The sequence below is a fragment of the Yarrowia lipolytica genome, chromosome 1D, assembly GCF_001761485.1.
Source record: "Yarrowia lipolytica chromosome 1D, complete sequence".
Classification (NCBI taxonomy): Eukaryota; Fungi; Ascomycota; class Dipodascomycetes; order Dipodascales; genus Yarrowia; species Yarrowia lipolytica.
Genome location: NC_090773.1, coordinates 1,397,110 through 1,414,901, shown reverse-complemented (window position 1 = coordinate 1,414,901; position 17,792 = coordinate 1,397,110). Strand labels below are relative to the sequence as shown.

Below are 17,792 nucleotides of genomic sequence, written 5' to 3'. Positions count from 1 at the left end.
AATCGAGAGAGAAACAGTACACAGTATATTATTTTAGTTTTTTGTTTCCTCATTTGAGGACAATGTGAAAAAAAAAAAAGCAGATGATAGATGATGATGTTTAAATACTGTATTACATGTCGGCCTATAGAGGACTACTTATAGGTACGCCACTCAAGCGTCTCCGTATCTGATCAGATATCTGTGCCATATCCCGTTAACTATATAATGCTTTTCTAAATCACTCGTTTCGGACCTTCTTTCGAGATCGGTCTCCAGAGGCGTCTTCTCCATCTCCTCCGTTGGCTCGCTTGAATCCTCCTCGATCAGAGCCTCCAAATCCTCCTCGGGGAGCCCCGCCTCGACCTCCTCGGAAACCTCCTCGGCCCCGACCTCCTCCTCGAGGGAAAGTTCCTCCTCCTCGAGTGATGATTCGGGCTCCACCTCGGCCAAATCGCTTCTGTCCAGGATTGGCCAGAGACTTGGCGTCCAGAGGGATTCCGAGCTCCTCGTACTCCTTGGCTAAAGCGTCATCAGTGGCATGGAGAGTCACCCACCAGTCACTCTTTCGTCGCAGAAACTTGTCCAGCGACCAATTTCTCCAGACCGCCTTTCCATATGTGTTTTCCTTGAGATCTTCGTCGGCCACCAGCTCGTTAGCAATCTTCTCTCTAAAGTTGTTCATCTTGTAGGTGAAGTTCCAAAGCCGGTCCATAACGTGTGATGCAAACGGGTCTCGGGCAAGATCGACGCACTGGCCGTTGATCTTGTTGAGGAACTTTCGTCGCTCGATCGTGTTGATGGACGGCCGCAGACACTTTTCCAGCAGACGCGAGTACGACTGGTGCTTGGCCATCTTGATGACATCGACATCGCCAGAGTTGAGTCCCACGAAAGCGGTAGCAAGCACCTCGGGAGAAGCTTCCACCAGTTGTTGCAGCACCAGACATCTATGCAGACCGGGAGAAGAAGCCTCATGGGGTTTGTAGGGGTTCTTCTCGTCCAGCTGAAGCACCTTCTGTAGGAGCTTGGGGTCGGTGGAGTCTGTATCAAATGTCTTGAGCACCGCATTGGCAACGTCGGTTGCCTTGTAGTTGGCAGCAGCAGCTCGGGTAAGCAGAATTCGAACCATGGTCAGGTTGTTGTTCTCCACCAGATAGGGAATTTCTCCCATGGCAGTATCAATAATGTGGTGGACGTCGGCCTCGGGAAGACGCTGCATGCAGGTCTCAATGACAAATCCGGCGTAGTCTCGTCGCACCAACTTCTGCACTCGCTGAGACATGTACAGTCTGTAGAGTCGCTCGACAAAGGCCTCAGGGGCCTTCTGAAGCACGTTCTGGAGAAAGTGCGAACCCACAGCATCGGACAGAAGGTGCTCAACAAACGCCTCCTCAGAGGAGTCTCGATCTTCGGTGTCGGCAAAGATGGTGTTCAACAGAGGTCGCTGCTCAGAAGTGGTAGCCTCAGAGTCAATCAGCAGTTGGACCACGGGCGAAGAAACCTGTCCAATAGCTAGCTCTCGAGCAGCAGTGGGCTTGAGTCGTTTGCTGAAGCCGCTGACAATGGCCTCCAGAGCATCGTGGAAGGCTCCGGGAATCTGGTATGCTCGGTCATTCTCCTCCGAGTCCTTAATGTCAATATTTCGTCGGGCGGTTCGCGACTTTTTCGATCGCAGCACCGACGAGTTGCCCTCGGAACTTGTGGGAGAGGGCAGAGTCTGGCCTCCGAGAATGAGCAACAGCACTCGAATCACGTGCGAAGCGTAAGGGTTGGAAATGAGGTCCTGGATGTAGTCCTTCATGTCGTTTGCAAGGGTCAAGAACCGCTTCTCCATAGAATCCTCGCTGTCGCCATCAAAGTTGGGGTCTAGCACCTCCTTCTCCACAATGGCGGCTCCTCGCACCAGCAGAGTCTCCACGCAATGGGAAGAGTACTTGTGTCTGCTGAGGTCCACAAAGTAGCCGGAGAACACCTCAAACAACGCCCGGATCTGCTCGTCGTTGGCCAGCAAGATCAGTCGCTCCATGAGCTTGGAGCAAATCTGGTTCGTCACCAGCTTAAGCTCTTTTCCTCGAGCCTCGTCCAGCAAACCAGAGATGAATCCCAGCTTCTCTTCGGGTGACCCAAAAGCATCGACGGCCAAAGTGGACTCGGCGGTTTTAAAGTACTCTGACTCCTGGTCATCGAGGAATCCAAAAAATGGCATCTGCTTGAGATCCAGAGGGTTGTAGGGGGTCTCATTGTCGTAGCCATCGTTCTCTTCATCATCATGACCTCCAGCCACTCCTCCGTCAGCATCAAAAGTGACGTAGTCTTCGTCGTTCTCATAGACCTTAAGGTCAACGTCTTCCTTTTCCTCCTCGGCTCGCTTGGCGGCGGCTCGTCTTCCTCTCTTCTTGACTTCTCGAGGCATTCTTTCTCAAAGATGTAGATACTGTGAAATAATTTAGCTCACCGAAAATATATTTTTCTGCAATGCACACTGAAGAGGTTTATTTAGGTTTGGGTTTTTTCACACATTAAACAAAATTACTTATCATTTACTCGAGGCAACTACCCTCGTTGGATCAATCCTGACGTCGCGCTCTCTCAATCACAAACATGCATCTATAACTCATTTTATATACCAATCCGCTACTCCGTTTAATCATCCTGATCCCAGTTACCAATAGACTGCTGCTTGGGCATGGTGGGGCCGCCAGCTCGCTTGGCCATGATAATCTGGTCGACTGTGAGAATGGTGTTGGCCACGTCAGTCGCAAGCTCGATGGCAGACATCTTGGCGGAGTAAGAGTCAAAGATATCGGCAGCAGAGGCGTCGCAGGTGCCGGTGCTGTCGTTGTCGTCGACATCGACACCAGTGGTGTTTCGGCCCTCGGAGTGAGCAGCGTAGAGTCGGGCAAGCACCTCGATGGCGTCCAGACCAGCGTTCTCGGCCAGAGTTTCGGGCAGGACTTCAAATGCCTGTCCGTAGGCCTTGATGGCATGCTGCATGAGACCCTGGGTTCGCTCGCCCTGCTGCACAATGGTAGAAACCAGCCGGATTTCGGTGGCTCCAGCTCCAGGAACCAGACGGGGATCCTTAGAGATGGACTTGACAACAGACACACCGTCATCAATGGCTCGCTCCACGTCGTCGAGAGCGTTCTGGGTAGCACCTCGAACCACAACGGTCGCGGTTCGGGTCGCCTCGTCCTCCTGTCGGAGCACGGTGACTCGGTCGCCTCCAATCTCAATGGTCTCAACCACATCGACAGTGCCCATCTCCTCGGGAAGGGGAGCTCCGACTCGAGCGAGAGGAGTGGCGCCAACCACTCGGCACAGTCGTCGCAGATCAAACTTGGAGGGAACCTTAAGGGCAATCAGACCCATTCTGTTCATGTAGTGCAGAGGCAAGTCTCCGAGACCAGCGCCGCAGACGACCACCTTGACGCCGGAGTCGGCAATGTTCTTAACCATGGTCTCGACCTGGGCCTCCTCACCCTTGGAGAAGTTGAGCATCTCCTGGGCAGACTTGAGCAGCACAGTACCCTTTGTTTCGGTAGAGGAGATGTCGACAGGGGTAGAGAAAACAACAACCTTGGCCTTGCCACAATTCTTCACAGTGGACTCGGGCTCCCGGTTGAAAACCATACCCTTGATGACCTGGGATGCGCCCAGAGAGGCGCCCATGATCTTGACGACTCGGATGGCGTCCACGTTGAAAGCCTTGATGTTCTTGGGCATGACATGCTGGACAGCCTCGGTGACCAATCGCGAGATGATTGCCTCGTGGCCGTACTGCTTGGATGCCACGGCGGTCTTGACGGCTCGAGCCAGCAGCTGCGAGGTGACCAGAGCCTGGGCGGTGTCTCCGTTGGCCAGCTCAGCGTTGGCAGTGGTCTCGGCAGCAATGGTCTCCAGCTCCATCAGCGCCAGACCCTTGGCTCGCTCGTAGCCCTGGACCACTTCGGAGGGATGCAGTCCGATTCGAATGAGCTCGTCGGCCTTGTTGAGAAGCGAGCCGGCCAGAGTCAGAACCAAGTTGGTGGCATCTCCACACTCGAGCTCCTGCTGCTGGGAGGCCTGGACCAGGAGTTTGGCGGCAGGGTGAATCACCTCGAGCTCCCGCAGAATGGTGGCGGCATCAGATGTCAGAAAGATTCGGCCAAGATGGTTGACCACAATCTTGTTTCGACCACAGGGTCCAATAGAGGTTCGAACCATGCCGGTGATTTCTCGACAGGCCTGGATGTTTCGCTGGACGGCGCCGTCCTCGGCATTGGATGTCTGGTATCCCTGCTTGAACAGGCCCGCATTGGGGGCGGTAGGTAGCTTGAGATTCGACATTATGGTGTAGTTGTAGTTAAGACAGGTACCGTGTGCATTCGATAGTCTTCGATTTTTTTTGAGGGTTAGGGCGGCAGAGATGGTGCGAAATGGGTGTCTAAACGGGTGATAGAGATGGGTTGGGGGTGATGTGTGTGTTGATCTGGGTAATTGTCCTCTCAAATAATACCCTCGAACCATTTATTCGCCTACTTGTACTACAATCTACGTCATTTATCAGGGGTTGGGGTGTATCTGATCTCGTCAAACTGTACGTGTGCAAGTCCCAAACGTTCTAGATAACTCCTTTGACGACGCCACTGTCTCTTTTATTAAGGCGTCGCAACAGAGTTTCTAGGCGTGTGGGATCTGAGCCGTGAGGAAGGCAACATTAGAGGTCAACCGAAGTCACAATTGCTTCGAGAGGGATGATTTTGGGTCGTTGATTGGTTCGTTCCGCTCAAACCGCTGATTCCGCTCCAGACTTGGCCACCTTCATGTTTATCGGCTTAGTCAGTACACCCTTGGTCCATTTCCGTCCAGTATGGCTTAGAGAGACTCAAAAACTGTCCAAACATCCATACGCAGTTTCTGCACTCTACTAACGCTTCAGTGGAGTACTCTCGACGTACTGTACAGTACTGTATACCATCTCCGGCGTCTCATCCGACAATCGTTCGTATTCAACCATTCTCCAACTAAGGTTGTTGACGTTTGATCCCATTTTTGTTGTTTACATATCGTCTCATTAGCTTCACCCGTGCGTTCCAGGGTGTATCAACACCACGCATCAACCCAAAACCACCACCAAAAGATCACAGACCAGAACCTCCGTCAGGCCCTCCACCCATGATTAATAATCTCCAGCGGGTGTTTGCCTCGGGTCTCTCTGGCGTCGATGACGTTGCGGACTACGTCGCCAAGTACAAGGCCCACTTGAGGTCGGAAATGGCCCAGCTCGAGAAGGACACGCAAGCACATCATCTGGAGGTTCCCCAGGCCAATGCTCGGGCAGCTAAGATTGTGTCTGACATTGCGCAATTGCGAGAACGGGCCGACACCACCGAGGGCCAGATCACAGGCATGACGGCGGCCATTAAGCGTCTAGACGACGCCAAACAGAACCTCGTCACCTCCATCACCGTTCTCAAACGACTGCAAATGCTGTCTACAGCTTACGACCAGCTGGTGGTGTTGGTTGACCGAAGAGATTACGAGGATGTGGTGCCTCATCTGGCTGCTGTCAACGAGCTTATGGCGTACTTCAAGCCGTACAGAACCATTGACCACATTGCAGAGCTCAGTAAACGGGTCACCGAAACCGAGTCTCAGCTCGGAGAAAAGATCCTGGAGGACTTCCAAAAGGCCCTGGATGGCTCTTCAAACGTACAGCCCTCGTCTCTGGTCTCTGCATGCTCGGTTCTGGATGTTATTGGAAACGGGTTCCCTCAGAGACTACAAGATTGGTACACAAATACACAACTCAAGGGCTACCGGACAATTTTCTCGGCGTCCGACGAAGCTGGTTCTCTCGACAACATTGCCACTCGGTTCTCCTTTTTTCGGCGACTGCTCAATGAACACGACACTGAACGAGCCAAGTACTTTGCGCCCAGCTACAACATTGATGTCGCGTTATGCAAGGGCTTCTGCACAACCACCCGGTCGGACGTGTCGTCCATTTTACAGGGCCTCGGTAAGTCTGTCGACGTCAAACTCCTGCTGGACGCACTCAATGAAACACTCACCTTCGAACAGACTCTAGACAAGCGGTTCAAGACCCGTGCTCGGGAGGGAACGGTGGACCTGGACTCTCTCAAAACCATCTCCTTGGCATTTCAACCTCATCTCAATGTGTGGATTGCTCACCAGGACAAGATTTTGTCTTCCAAGCTGCAGGGTTACAGAATGCCCCAGCCCCACACCGAAGATGGAGACTCCAAGCCAGATGTTCTACCTTCGTCCGCAGATCTGTTCTTCACATATAGACAGATGCTGGAGCAAACGGCTAAACTCAGTACTGGCCCTCCTCTGCTGGATCTGTACCGTCTGTTTGCACGTCGCCTGGACAATTACGCCAATTCTGTGGTGCGAGGAACACTGCCTCAGAGAGTCACCGACGAAGAGTCTCTGTTTACAGCATGCATTGTTCTTAACACAGCGGAGTACTGCACCCAGACAGTGGCACAGCTGGAGGACAAGCTCACAGACCAGATTGACGCCAATCTCAAGGACAAGGTGTCGTTTGATCCTCAACGAGATACCTTCATGACCATCATCAACGAGTCCATTGCCGCTCTGGTTGGCAAGATTGAACACGATCTGGACTACTCGTGGCGAGAGATGAAAAACACAAACTGGAACATCAACACAGTGGGAGACTCGTCGTCTTACGTTCGTCAGTTGTGTCAGGTCCTGTCCACTGACGCTCGACAGATTCTCAACGCAATGGACAAGCCTGCATTTGCCGGTATCTTCTGCGACAGGGTGGTTGAGGTGGTGTCATCGGCCTTCTTGCAGGGCATCATTGACTGTCGGCCCTTGACAGAGGTTGCTGCTGAGCAGCTACTGGTGGATTTATTTGTCATCAAGGAGGCCCTCACCAAACTGCCCACTCTCAAGAGCACAGAGGATGGTGAACCAAACCAGCCCTCGTCTCGGTACGTTAAGAATGTTGCCAACGTGATTTCGCGCATTGAGACACTTCTGAAGGTAGTCCTCACCCGACCTGCGCCGCGCGACGGTCTTATTCAAAACTACTTCATTCTTGTTGGGGACAAGTCGCGCTCCAACTTTGTCAAAATTCTGGAGCTCAAGGGCATTCCTCGGTACGAACACAACGCCTATCTTGAGCAGTTTCATCTGCTTCTTGGAGAGCAAGAGAATCTCGTGGACGATTCGCCCATCATGAGTGCCGTTAAACTTACGGCTCTTCCTTCCATGGAGCGCAAACCCCCTAGCTCGCCCAACATTCCTCTTTTTGACACCAAGAACATCTTGTCGGGCTTTTCCCGAGACGGCATTAGCAGTCTTTCCAAAAAGGTGAGACGTGGATAATCCGCAGTATATAGCATTAATGATTTATGACAGTACGTACTTGTACAAGGAAGAGGTACAAGTACAGGCATGGTGGTTTGTTTCATATTGTAACATCAGGCATTTGCCACTCTCTTGTACTGTTGCAATTATTGCTTCTTGTTCCATGAGTTCCGTCGGTGTGCGGCTTGTGGGACCTGAATGACCTCCACATGTCGGATTGGCACAGCTTGTACAGTAGGTACGACTACTTGTAAATAATGGAGGAAAGTCTGTTTTCGGAGTGACAGGGGAAAACGGAGAATTGTCAGTGAAGCACTATGAGCCATTGATTGTTCCAGTATCGGTGCAAGTATCGGTGCTGTACCTGTACAGTACATACAGCACTTCTACTTGAGAGCAAGAACGGTGATATTGTGCTTTTTTGTACTGTAGGTGCAGATAACCAGTGAGTATTCTACTGAACATATGATGACGTTACCAGGTACAAGTACCAAGCCAAGGCCCACCTTAACGGCCGTCAGGTCACAGCCTATACACGGCCTGTCATTTGCTAAAGCCACAAGCCACGGATGGAGTTAGCGGAAGACCGCCGGTGTGCCACCGTGGCTTGCTGACGTGGTGGCGATCCGCAATCGTTTGGCCCGTTTGACTCGTGGCTTTGTGGTTTGACCCGTGGCTTTGGGGCTGACGTGCTAACTCGCTTTTCTAGGTCTTTTGGCTTTCTGCATGCTGGCTGCCTCGATGATGTGATTTGGGTGGTGAAGACGTGATATCATGTGAGGCGGTCGTGTGGGCCATGGCACGGTGTATTTGGGGCGGAATAGGTGGAATGGAAGCCGGGGGCCTACTATCAACCATTCTGTCGGCACACCATCTTGTTTTTGCTGAAATTTCAGACGCAAGCCACACAACTAAAAATGGTCCGAAAACCGCCAAACCGCCAGCAATCAGCCACATCGCCTCTTTTTCGGTTCGGCCACCGCCTGGGGATCCCACGTGACTGTGCGTAATTGAGCGACTCTAGGTTTTTAATTTACTCAGGAGCTGTGGGGGCGTCGAGAACGAGGAGGGGCGCGGACACAGTGAGAGAAGAGGTGGCGGCGGAGAGGTGGAGAAGATACTACGGCTTACATAATGCTCAGCAGCATGGCTTACTAATACATAATATCAGGGTCCTTTCTGTCTCGCCCAGCAACTACCCCGAAGTCCAACTGCCCGCCGTCATCTTCAGGGGGCTATCATCCAATCACAGCGAGCCTTACTAAGTACTAGCCACAAAGCCTAATATTGCGTGATTGGAAGGCTAATGTCACCACGATAGTGTGAAAAAGAAGGCGCACCAAGGCTTGACTGTCAGCCTCCAGCGCCACAATCAACTCTATTGAACAAACCTTTATAATGTCACATCTTCCCCAGCTAGTTTCTGCTGTTCCACCAGATCGATAAACATGCCTTCGGCCGAAAACCTCAATGGAGGACTGCAACAAGCAGGTGAGTAGCATGCGGGAGCCGCCCTTACACCATCGCCGTCCTTCCCCCCAAGTTCCTTGCCATGTCTTGATTTTCAAATCGCACTTTTCGATCCTGCTGATTTGTCGCCCATGCTCTGTGACTGACGGCTCAAAATAGTTGGGCCAGACTGTCTGCAACAAGTTGACGTCTTGCCGACATTGTTTCCCGATACGAGGGAGGGTGCGCGATATGAAAGCCAAAATAAGCGAAATGAAATCAAATGAGCAACTGAACAAGGAAAACGCACCAACGAACACCAACGAATACCAACGAACACCAGCGAACACCCATTCTAACCCAGTCCTTCACACTGCTTCAAATGCAGCAGATCAGACCTTCGAGGTGGTGCGAAAGCTCACCCCCGAGGCCTCCACAATCCAGATCAGAGAATCCGCTGATCCTCTAGCACACATTGTCAACTCACCTGCAGCAGCAGACTCGCTTCTGGCGGTTGTCGCATCGTCTCACGTGCTCGTGAAGGGCCTGGCTCACCTTTCTGCCTTTAAGAACCGAGCTGTTGTTTTCCATGTTGAGACCGGCTCCGACTACAACGACATCGCGGCCATTCGACACTCGCAGTACGTTATGCTGCAGTCTTTTGGCCTCGAGGACGTCCAGGAGGTGGCCATCAAGGCCTACGAGGTGTCCAAGGCCACCGGCCAGCCCGTGATCCACTTTTACGCCCCCGTCGAGGGCGAGGTTTCGCTCATTCCCGGAAACGAGATTGTTTCCAAGGTTGAGAAGGTTGAGACAGACAGCGAGAAGCAGCTCGAGCAGCCCATCATTGCTCCCCAGTACATTGGATCCTCTTCCGCTCCCTCCGCCCTCATCGTTTTTGGCTCCTCCACACAGCTCTTCATCGACAACGTCAAGGCCCACAGCCAGACCGGCCTGGTGCTTGTGCGCCAGTACCGACCGTGGTCTGTTCAGGCCATTCTTAATGTGCTGCCCAAGTCTGTCAAGACCCTGGGTCTGGCCGAGCAGATCAAGTCGCGAACTACCGCCTGGTCGCCCCTGGTGCTCGACTACGTTGCCGACATCCACGCCTCTGGCATTGACCGAGACTCTGCCCCCAAGCCTGTTGCCTTCCATCTGGGCCAGGTGACTGAGGCTACTGTCAACCACGTGTTTGCCGCCATCTCCTCTAACCTCACATCTGCCTCTCCAGTCCAGAACCTGACCGTTGGCTCTGGCGTGACCCCCAACGAGACCAAGGAGGAGGTCAAAGCTGAGGCTCTCACCCTCGAGACCGCCTACACCAAGATTCTGCACGAACTCTTCAAGGAGGTCAACATCATCAACGCCTCTGACAAGAAGGACGCTGGTCTGACTTCGCCCGAGTATGGCTACGGAGCCTACCTTGCATACCAGGAGAAGCGAAAGGAGCTGTCTGAGCGAGTGCGAACCGCTATTCGAAAGAACGAGCTCGGTGAGGAGCTGCACAAGCTGCTGACCATGTGGGCCATTAACCGAGAGGTCGACGTGACTGACATCATTTCCAAGCTCGAGGCCAAGGGTGCCAAGGACCTCCTCGAGCTCAAGGAGTACTTTGAGAACAAGAGTAGCTGGCTGATTGGTTCTGATGCCTGGTCCCACGACCTTGGAAACTCCGGTGTCCACCACGTTGTCTCCTCTGGCGAGAACCTCAACATGCTCATCATCGACTCTACTCCCTACGACACTGCCCAGTCCAAGCTGCCCTCTCTGAGAAAGAAGGACATTGGTCTGTACGCCATGGGCTTTGGTAACGTCTACGTGGCGTCCACCGCCGTCTACGCCTCTTACACCCAGGTCCTGCAGTCGCTGATCGAGGCTGCTGCCTTTGAGGGACCCTCTGTGGTTCTGGCTTACCTGCCCTACCACTCCGAATCCGACGACCCCGTCTCCATTCTCAAGGAGACTAAGCGTGCCGTCGACTCTGGCTACTGGCCTCTGTACCGATACGACCCCTCTCTGGAGGCTAAGGGCCAGGAGCCTTTCCAGCTGGAGTCTTCTCGAATCCGACAGGATCTGCAGAAGTTCCTGGACCGAGAGAACAAGCTTACCATGCTGTCCAAGAAGGACCCTGTTCTGGCCCGAAACCTGGCCCAGGGCTACGGCTCCGGTCTGCGAGAGCTGCAGCAGCGAAAGGCCAAGGATGCCTACCTGCAGCTGCTTGACGGTCTCTCTGGCGCCCCCATCACTATTCTGTTTGCCTCCGATGGTGGTGTGGCCGAGAACGTGGCCAAGCGACTCGGTCGACGAGCTAAGGGCCGAGGTCTTAAGCCTCTCGTCATGGCTATGGATGACTTCCCTCTGGAGGACCTGTCTTCCGAGACCAATGTAGTGTTCATCACCGCCACCGCTGGTCAGGGTGAGTTCCCTCAGAACGGCCGAAACTTCTGGGAGGGTCTCAAGGGTGCCACCGATGTGGATCTGACCAACACTCGAGTGTCCGTCTTCGCCCTCGGTGACTCTCTCTACTGGCCCCGAAAGGCCGACAAGCACTACTACAACAAGCCCGGTAAGGATTTGCATGCCAAGCTGGTGCTGTTTGGTGCCCAGGACCTGGCTCCTCTGGGTCTTGGTGATGACCAGGACGCCGACGGATGGAGTACCGGTTACAACGAGTGGGAGCCTGCTGTGTGGACCGCTCTTGGTGTTGACGGTATTGGCGCCATTGACGAGCCCCCGCCAATCACCAACGAGGACATCAAGGCCGCCTCCAACTACCTGCGAGGTACCATTGCCGAGGGTCTTAAGGATGAGTCCACCGGCGCCATTTCGGCTCACGATCAGCAGCTGACCAAGTTCCACGGTATCTACATGCAGGACGATCGAGACATTCGAGACGAGCGAAAGGCCGCCGGTCTGGAGCCTGCCTACTCTTTCATGGCTCGAGTTCGACTCCCCGGTTGCCGAGCTACCCCCGAGCAGTGGCTCAAGATTGACGAGCTGTCTGACTCTCGAGGAAACGGTACTTTCAAGATCACCACCCGAGCCACCTTCCAGTTACATGGTGTTGTTAAGCACGACCTTAAGCCTGCCATTCGAGGCATGAATGCTGTTCTCATCGACACTGTCGCCGCCTGTGGTGATGTCAACCGAAACGTTGTCACTGCTGCTCTGCCCGAGAACGCCAAGGTCCACGACCAGGTGGTGAAGCTTGGTACCGACATCTCCGAGCACCTTCTGCCCATGACCACCGCTTACTACGAGATTTGGCTTGAGGGAGCCGATGAGTCCGATAAGCAGAACATTGGTGCCCCTGAGATTTTTGACAAGCGAGAGGGAGGCCCCAAGAAGAAGCCCAAGAAGATCCAGGTCGGAGAGTCGACTCTCAAGGACATGGAGGAGATCAAGGACACCGAGGAGCTGTACGGCGAGCTGTACCTGCCCCGAAAGTTCAAGATCAACGTGGCTGTGCCTCCCTACAACGATGTTGATGTTTATGCTCACGATATTGGTCTGATTGCCATTGTCGAGAACGACGTCATTATCGGTTGCAACGTTCTTGTTGGTGGAGGAATGGGTGTCACTCACAACAACACCAAGACCTATCCTCGAACCGGTTCCAACCTGGGTTTCATGCCCTATGACAAGATTGTCGACACCTGCGAGAAGGTCATGCTTGTGCAGCGAGACTTTGGTGACCGAACCAACCGAAAACACGCCCGTCTCAAGTACACCGTCGACGATCTCGGTGTCGACGTGTTCAAGGGCAAGGTCGAGGAGTATCTGGGTTACAAGTTCGAGGATGCTCGAGACTTTGAGTTCAAGTCCAACACCGACTACTTTGGCTGGGTCAAGGACGAGCGGGGACTGAACCACTTCACCTCCTTCATTGAGAACGGTCGAGTTGAGGACACTCCTGAGCTGCAGTTCAAGACAGGTCTTCGAGAGATTGCCAAGGCCATGACTGGCAAGGCCGAGTTCCGACTCACCGGTAACCAACATGTGCTCATCTCCAACATCACCGACGAGGAGCTTCCCAAGATCAAGGATCTGCTCAAGAAGTTTAAGCTAGACAACATCAACTTCTCCGGTCTGCGACTCTCTTCTGCTGCCTGCGTCGCCTTCCCTACTTGTGGTCTGGCCATGGCCGAGTCCGAGCGATACCTGCCCGTGCTCATCACCAAGCTGGAGGCCGCTCTGGAGGAGTACGGTCTGCGACACGACTCCATTGTCATGCGAATGACCGGTTGCCCCAACGGTTGTGCCCGACCTTGGCTTGCCGAGGTGGCTCTGGTTGGAAAGGCCTACGGAGCCTACAACCTGATGCTGGGTGGTGGCTACCAGGGCCAGCGACTCAACAAGCTCTATCGATCTTCGCTCAAGGAGGATGAGATTCTGGACATTCTCAAGCCTCTGTTCAAGCGATGGTCTCTGGAGCGAAACGATGGTGAGCATTTTGGAGACTTCCTTATCCGAGTTGGTGTCATCAAGGAGACCACTGCCGGAAAGAACTTCTGGGAGGGCGTCGAGGAGGAATAGACGGTGTTATTATTATTATTATAGCTATTATCAAAAAAAATAATTAATGTATTATACGGATAAAGAGGTGAGTAAAACTTGTATTGCAATTTTATAACATCGTACAGTAATGCAGAGTTCCAACCTTAACAAACATGTGAAAAATGGCTGGGAAATTAGTTGGATAATTAATTGAATACTGGCTTCAAAAAGATCTGCTCAAAATGCACAGCAAAAAATGATATACTGTACAGCTGTACATAATTGAGCAGGAGAATAGAAAGTGAAAAAGATATTGCCTTCGACCAGATTTGAACTGATGATCTCAGCATTACTAGTGCTGCGCCTTACCACTTGGCCACGAAGGCATCTGTGAGATCCGCAGTAGACAAATTGCTACAGGACAGACCAAAAAAGTCACGTGGCTGGGTATTTCAAGGGGGCCTAGCAGCGCCAATAGATTACCAATTGAGACAGTAGAAAAGGGGTTACAATCGAGATGCTATTTTAATTGAAAAAAAAAAAACATGTTTCAAAGTTGTTAATACCGCACAACATACCTACTACAGTACATACATACTTGCTCCCCTCAGTAACACACATCCACAGTAAAAGTATCCCAACATCGACTGATTAGGTTCGAGGGCCTGCAGAGGAGGTTGAACTCTTGGATCAGTTGATTCGGGAACTTTTGACAGATTAGACATCGTAGTTGAGAGTCTCCTCCAAAAAAGAGACCAATAACTCCATTAATTCGGGTCACGTGACTGCCACACCGCCGTCCAGCTCATTATCCCTCACTCACCTTGAGGCGAGGCTGCAACTCTCGTGCATTGATGAGATGCAGAGGAGGTTGTGCTCTCACATGTACTTATGGCACAATCGAGAGACAAGTCATATGGATGTAGTGGTAGAAGGGTCTGGTCACATGATCGTGATAGAATATCGACAGCGCTTCTCAGTTTATCTGAAACATTTCGATTGGCCCAACTAGCGCCTTTTCTTTTCAAGTGCGATCCAAGTGAACCTGCTAGAAGCTTCACTTACTACTACCCATCCCTACATACCCTAACCCAATACATGTGGCAACATGCGTAATAACCCCAGAGATATACGTCACACACTCCATCATACATCAATTGACGTCTCATCATGGCACCGACTTACAAGATTTCGAAGACGTTGATTGGACACGAGCAGGACGTCAAGGGCGTCTGTTTCGTTGACTCAGAAGTCGTCTCCTGTTCTCGAGACACTAGCGTGCGAAAGTGGCACTCTGACAGATCGTCAGATGCGATATACAACGGTGGCGGGTTCATGAATGCGATTGCTGCGGCCCCCAACGGCCGTCTCATTGCTGCAGGAGGCCAGGACAAGATGATTGCGCTCATTGGCGACGACACAGCTCGATTTCTGGTTGGTCACGAGGGAAATGTCTGCGCTCTAGACCTTGCTGACGATCTGGTCATTTCCGGCTCCTGGGACAAGACCGCCAAGGTCTGGAACGACGGCCATGTGCTGTACAACCTCGAGGGCCACGCTCAGGCTGTTTGGGCCGTCAAAATCGTCTCTGCCAAGGAAAATGTGTTCATGACGGCCTCTGCTGACAAGACCATCAAGCTGTGGCACCACGCCCAGTGTGTCGCCACCCTGCCTGCTCACACCGACGCTGTTCGAGGCCTTGCTATTTTGGGCGACGGCAAGTTTGTGTCTGTCAGTAACGACACCACAGTCAAATTATGGCAACTGTCATCTGATAACAAGTCAGCAAAGGAGATCAAGACGCTCGACGGTCACACATCGTTTGTCTACTCCGTCGCAGCAATTAGCCCCACAGAGTTCATCACTACAGGCGAGGATCGAACCGCTCGAATCTGGAACGCCACTACAGGAGAGACTACCCAGGTCATCACTCTTCCTTGTGTTTCTGTGTGGTCTGGCGCCACAGCCTCCAATGGCGACATTGCCGTCGGAGGCTCCGATGCCAAGGTGCGCGTCTTCTCACGTGACTCGTCACGATTCGCAGATGTTGTTGAAATCGAGGACTTTGAAGCCTCTGTGGCAAACTCGGCTATCGGCAAGGACCAGGTCGGAGAGATAAACAAGGACAAGCTGCCTGGACCCGAGCGTCTGTCTCAGCCTGGCACAAAGGAGGGAGAGGTTATTATGGTCAAGGGCAACGGAATTGTGGAAGCTCATCAGTGGTCTGCTGCTTCTTCCAGCTGGACCAAGATTGGAGAAGTAGTTGATGCACCCGGCGCAGAGCGAAAGAAGGTGGCTGAGGACGGAAAGGAGTACGACTACATTTTTGACGTTGACGTAGAGGAGGGACAGCCAGCACTCAAGCTCCCCTACAACTCCAATGAGAATGTCTATGCAGCTGCCCAGCGGTTCATTGACCGGTACGAGCTTCCCCAAGGTTACTTGGAGGAGATTGTGCAATTCATCATCAAGAACACCGGTGGCGTCAACATTGGAGGCGATTCTGGCCCTGCGCCTGATCCCTACGGGGGTCGATACGTTCCTGGTGGAGAAGTGAGCGGCCCTACGCCTTCTGTTTCTGCTTCTGCAGCAGCAGCTGCCCCCTCTATCGAACCCGCTCCTTTCCCACTAACAACTCCTCTTTTCATCAACACATACAACGCTGCGGCTCTCAGCAAGGGTCTGGACAAGTTTAACTCGTCCGAAGCCGCCCCTTTGGCTGATGACGAGCTTTCTGCACTCAAACTTGCGCTTTCCAAGAACGAACTGGGCTCCTCCCTGCTTTCAGTGGTGCTCAAGATTGTTTCTAGCTGGTCTGAGCCTCTTTTGGGACTGGATATTCTGCGCCTCATGGCTGAGAAGCTGGGCGCTCCAAAGCCTGAGATTGTCACAGCCGTTGAGGGCGCTGTTGCATCACCCAAGCTGGCCCACAAACTCATGGGGGTTCGGTTTGTGGTCAACAGCGTGGCTGCCAAAAATACATTCCCCGACGTTGAGTCGGTCATTGATACCGTTAAAGGGACTCTGGCTGACTACAAGTCGGAAAAGCTGTTTGGCCAATATGAGACTGCTGTTGCCACACTGCTGCTGGATCTCGCTGTGAACGCATACGACGGTGGCAACGTGGAGGCTGCCTTTGGTCTTCTGCAGAGCATCAGTGAGGTGTGGGAGAAGGTGACTGGCAACGAGGCCGTCTTCCGACTGGCCGTGGCTGCGGGCACGCTGTTTTCTCTCAAGAGCGAGGAGGTTGCCAGCTGTTATGATCTGTTCAACTATGCTTCTCTGGTGGCTCGTCCCTATGATGAGCTTCGGCTCAAGAAGGTCATGGTTAATCTCACCAAGTAATATAGCTGACATAGAAAGATGAATGAATATACGACTGAATGAAGCGACACATGTAGGATGTTTGAATTGTAGCAACCAGAGGAAATATACCACAAGTATGTGATTTTTCTACTAAATCCCCCATATTAATCATTCTCACCTCTATGCTCACTTCAGGGTAACTCACGTTACGCGTCACGTCGCATGCAAGGTTGGGTGTTAATTACCTGAGGCCAGTGTTTCTTTCATCAACATCACACATTTCAAAAACACAGCCATGAGTTTCCCCACAACCCCACGAATCAACAGCGGTCTTCTCGGCGACTTCTATGGAAAGACGGTGCGAATCATCGGCAAGGTCGAGTCTCAGGACGGCGAGATCGTCAACCTGGATGCCAACGGGCCCGTCAAGGTCAAGTCTGACGGCTCCGATTACGTGGTTGGCCACTTCTACGAGGTTGTTGGCAAGGTGGAGGGAAGCGATCAGATTGTTGGTCTGACCGCCACCGATTTCGGAGAGAACATCAGTGAGTAGGAGTGACGGAACGACGGACTAACGGAATGACGCAGTAACGGAGACACCAATCTTGCCACTAACAGATACTAACTACAGACCCCGAGCAGGTGAAAAAGCTGGTTGGATACTGCCAGAAGTTTCCCTCTGTTTTCGGTGAGGCATAGATGCATGAAAAGGGCTATGTTATCTTACTGGAGGTGGCGAAAAACCTGTGGAGGATATTCGCTTTACGACGTCCACAGAATAGAGGACATGCTACAAGTAGTAGGACAAGGGGTTGGCGCCAGGCCAGGTGTTTGGTGGAAGTATATATTAATAAATATTGTTTGATTTGGAGGAGGCGAAAAAGCACGAACACGGACACCGTTTGTCGTGGGTTCTTGTGGATTCGACCGTAGTATGGTCATCTTAGGGCATGCAAATAAGGCCACAAGAACCGACTCAACCGCAGCCAGCACTGATCCTCATCCCATTGTTGGTTGATGCCCGCTCACGAGCATCGCCCATTCACTCCCGTCACTTGAGCAACTCATTGGCGGCATCGTTGACATTGTCGAGCTTGGCGAGAGTTTCGACGAGGCTATCCCCAATGACAGTCGAAATAAGCGCCTCGTCGTCCTTCTGGGCGCCGCACTGGGCCACAATCTTGGTCTTATCGTCGCTGGTCCCACAGTAA

General features: G+C 52.6%; 6 protein-coding genes and 1 non-coding gene across 7 annotated transcripts; 4 read left to right on the top strand and 3 right to left on the bottom strand.

Annotated features, from left to right (window-relative positions):
* Positions 1-220: 220 nt before the first annotated feature.
* On the bottom strand, positions 221-2,395 carry YALI1_D14125g (uncharacterized protein; the record flags this gene model as incomplete). The annotated part of the gene is made up of 1 exon (XM_502690.3): positions 221-2,395. The coding sequence occupies one exon, from the start codon at positions 2,393-2,395 to the stop codon at positions 221-223; it is 2,175 nt and encodes a 724-aa protein (XP_502690.3).
* Positions 2,396-2,625: 230 nt separating this feature from the next.
* Positions 2,626-4,491, bottom strand: YALI1_D14104g (uncharacterized protein; the record flags this gene model as incomplete). Its single annotated transcript, XM_502689.3, has 1 exon — positions 2,626-4,491. One exon carries the CDS (start codon positions 4,489-4,491, stop codon positions 2,626-2,628), a length of 1,866 nt encoding a protein of 621 aa, XP_502689.2.
* Positions 4,492-5,139: 648 nt separating this feature from the next.
* YALI1_D14097g (uncharacterized protein) lies at positions 5,140-7,347 on the top strand (the record flags this gene model as incomplete). Its single annotated transcript, XM_502688.3, has 1 exon — positions 5,140-7,347. One exon carries the CDS (start codon positions 5,140-5,142, stop codon positions 7,345-7,347), a length of 2,208 nt encoding a protein of 735 aa, XP_502688.1.
* A 1,683-nt stretch (positions 7,348-9,030) lies between these two features.
* Positions 9,031-13,314, top strand: YALI1_D14058g (uncharacterized protein; the record flags this gene model as incomplete). The annotated part of the gene is made up of 1 exon (XM_502687.3): positions 9,031-13,314. One exon carries the CDS (start codon positions 9,031-9,033, stop codon positions 13,312-13,314), a length of 4,284 nt encoding a protein of 1,427 aa, XP_502687.3.
* A 275-nt stretch (positions 13,315-13,589) lies between these two features.
* Positions 13,590-13,661, bottom strand: YALI1_D14012r. Its single transcript has one exon. It is a non-coding gene; the product is annotated as a tRNA-Thr (tRNA).
* Positions 13,662-14,445: 784 nt separating this feature from the next.
* Positions 14,446-16,620, top strand: YALI1_D14004g (uncharacterized protein; the record flags this gene model as incomplete). Its single annotated transcript, XM_502686.3, has 1 exon — positions 14,446-16,620. The coding sequence occupies one exon, from the start codon at positions 14,446-14,448 to the stop codon at positions 16,618-16,620; it is 2,175 nt and encodes a 724-aa protein (XP_502686.3).
* Positions 16,621-16,876: 256 nt separating this feature from the next.
* YALI1_D13976g (uncharacterized protein) lies at positions 16,877-17,280 on the top strand (the record flags this gene model as incomplete). Its single annotated transcript, XM_002143017.3, has 2 exons — positions 16,877-17,126; positions 17,213-17,280. 2 exons carry the CDS (start codon positions 16,877-16,879, stop codon positions 17,278-17,280), a joined length of 318 nt encoding a protein of 105 aa, XP_002143053.1.
* Positions 17,281-17,792: the final 512 nt, after the last annotated feature.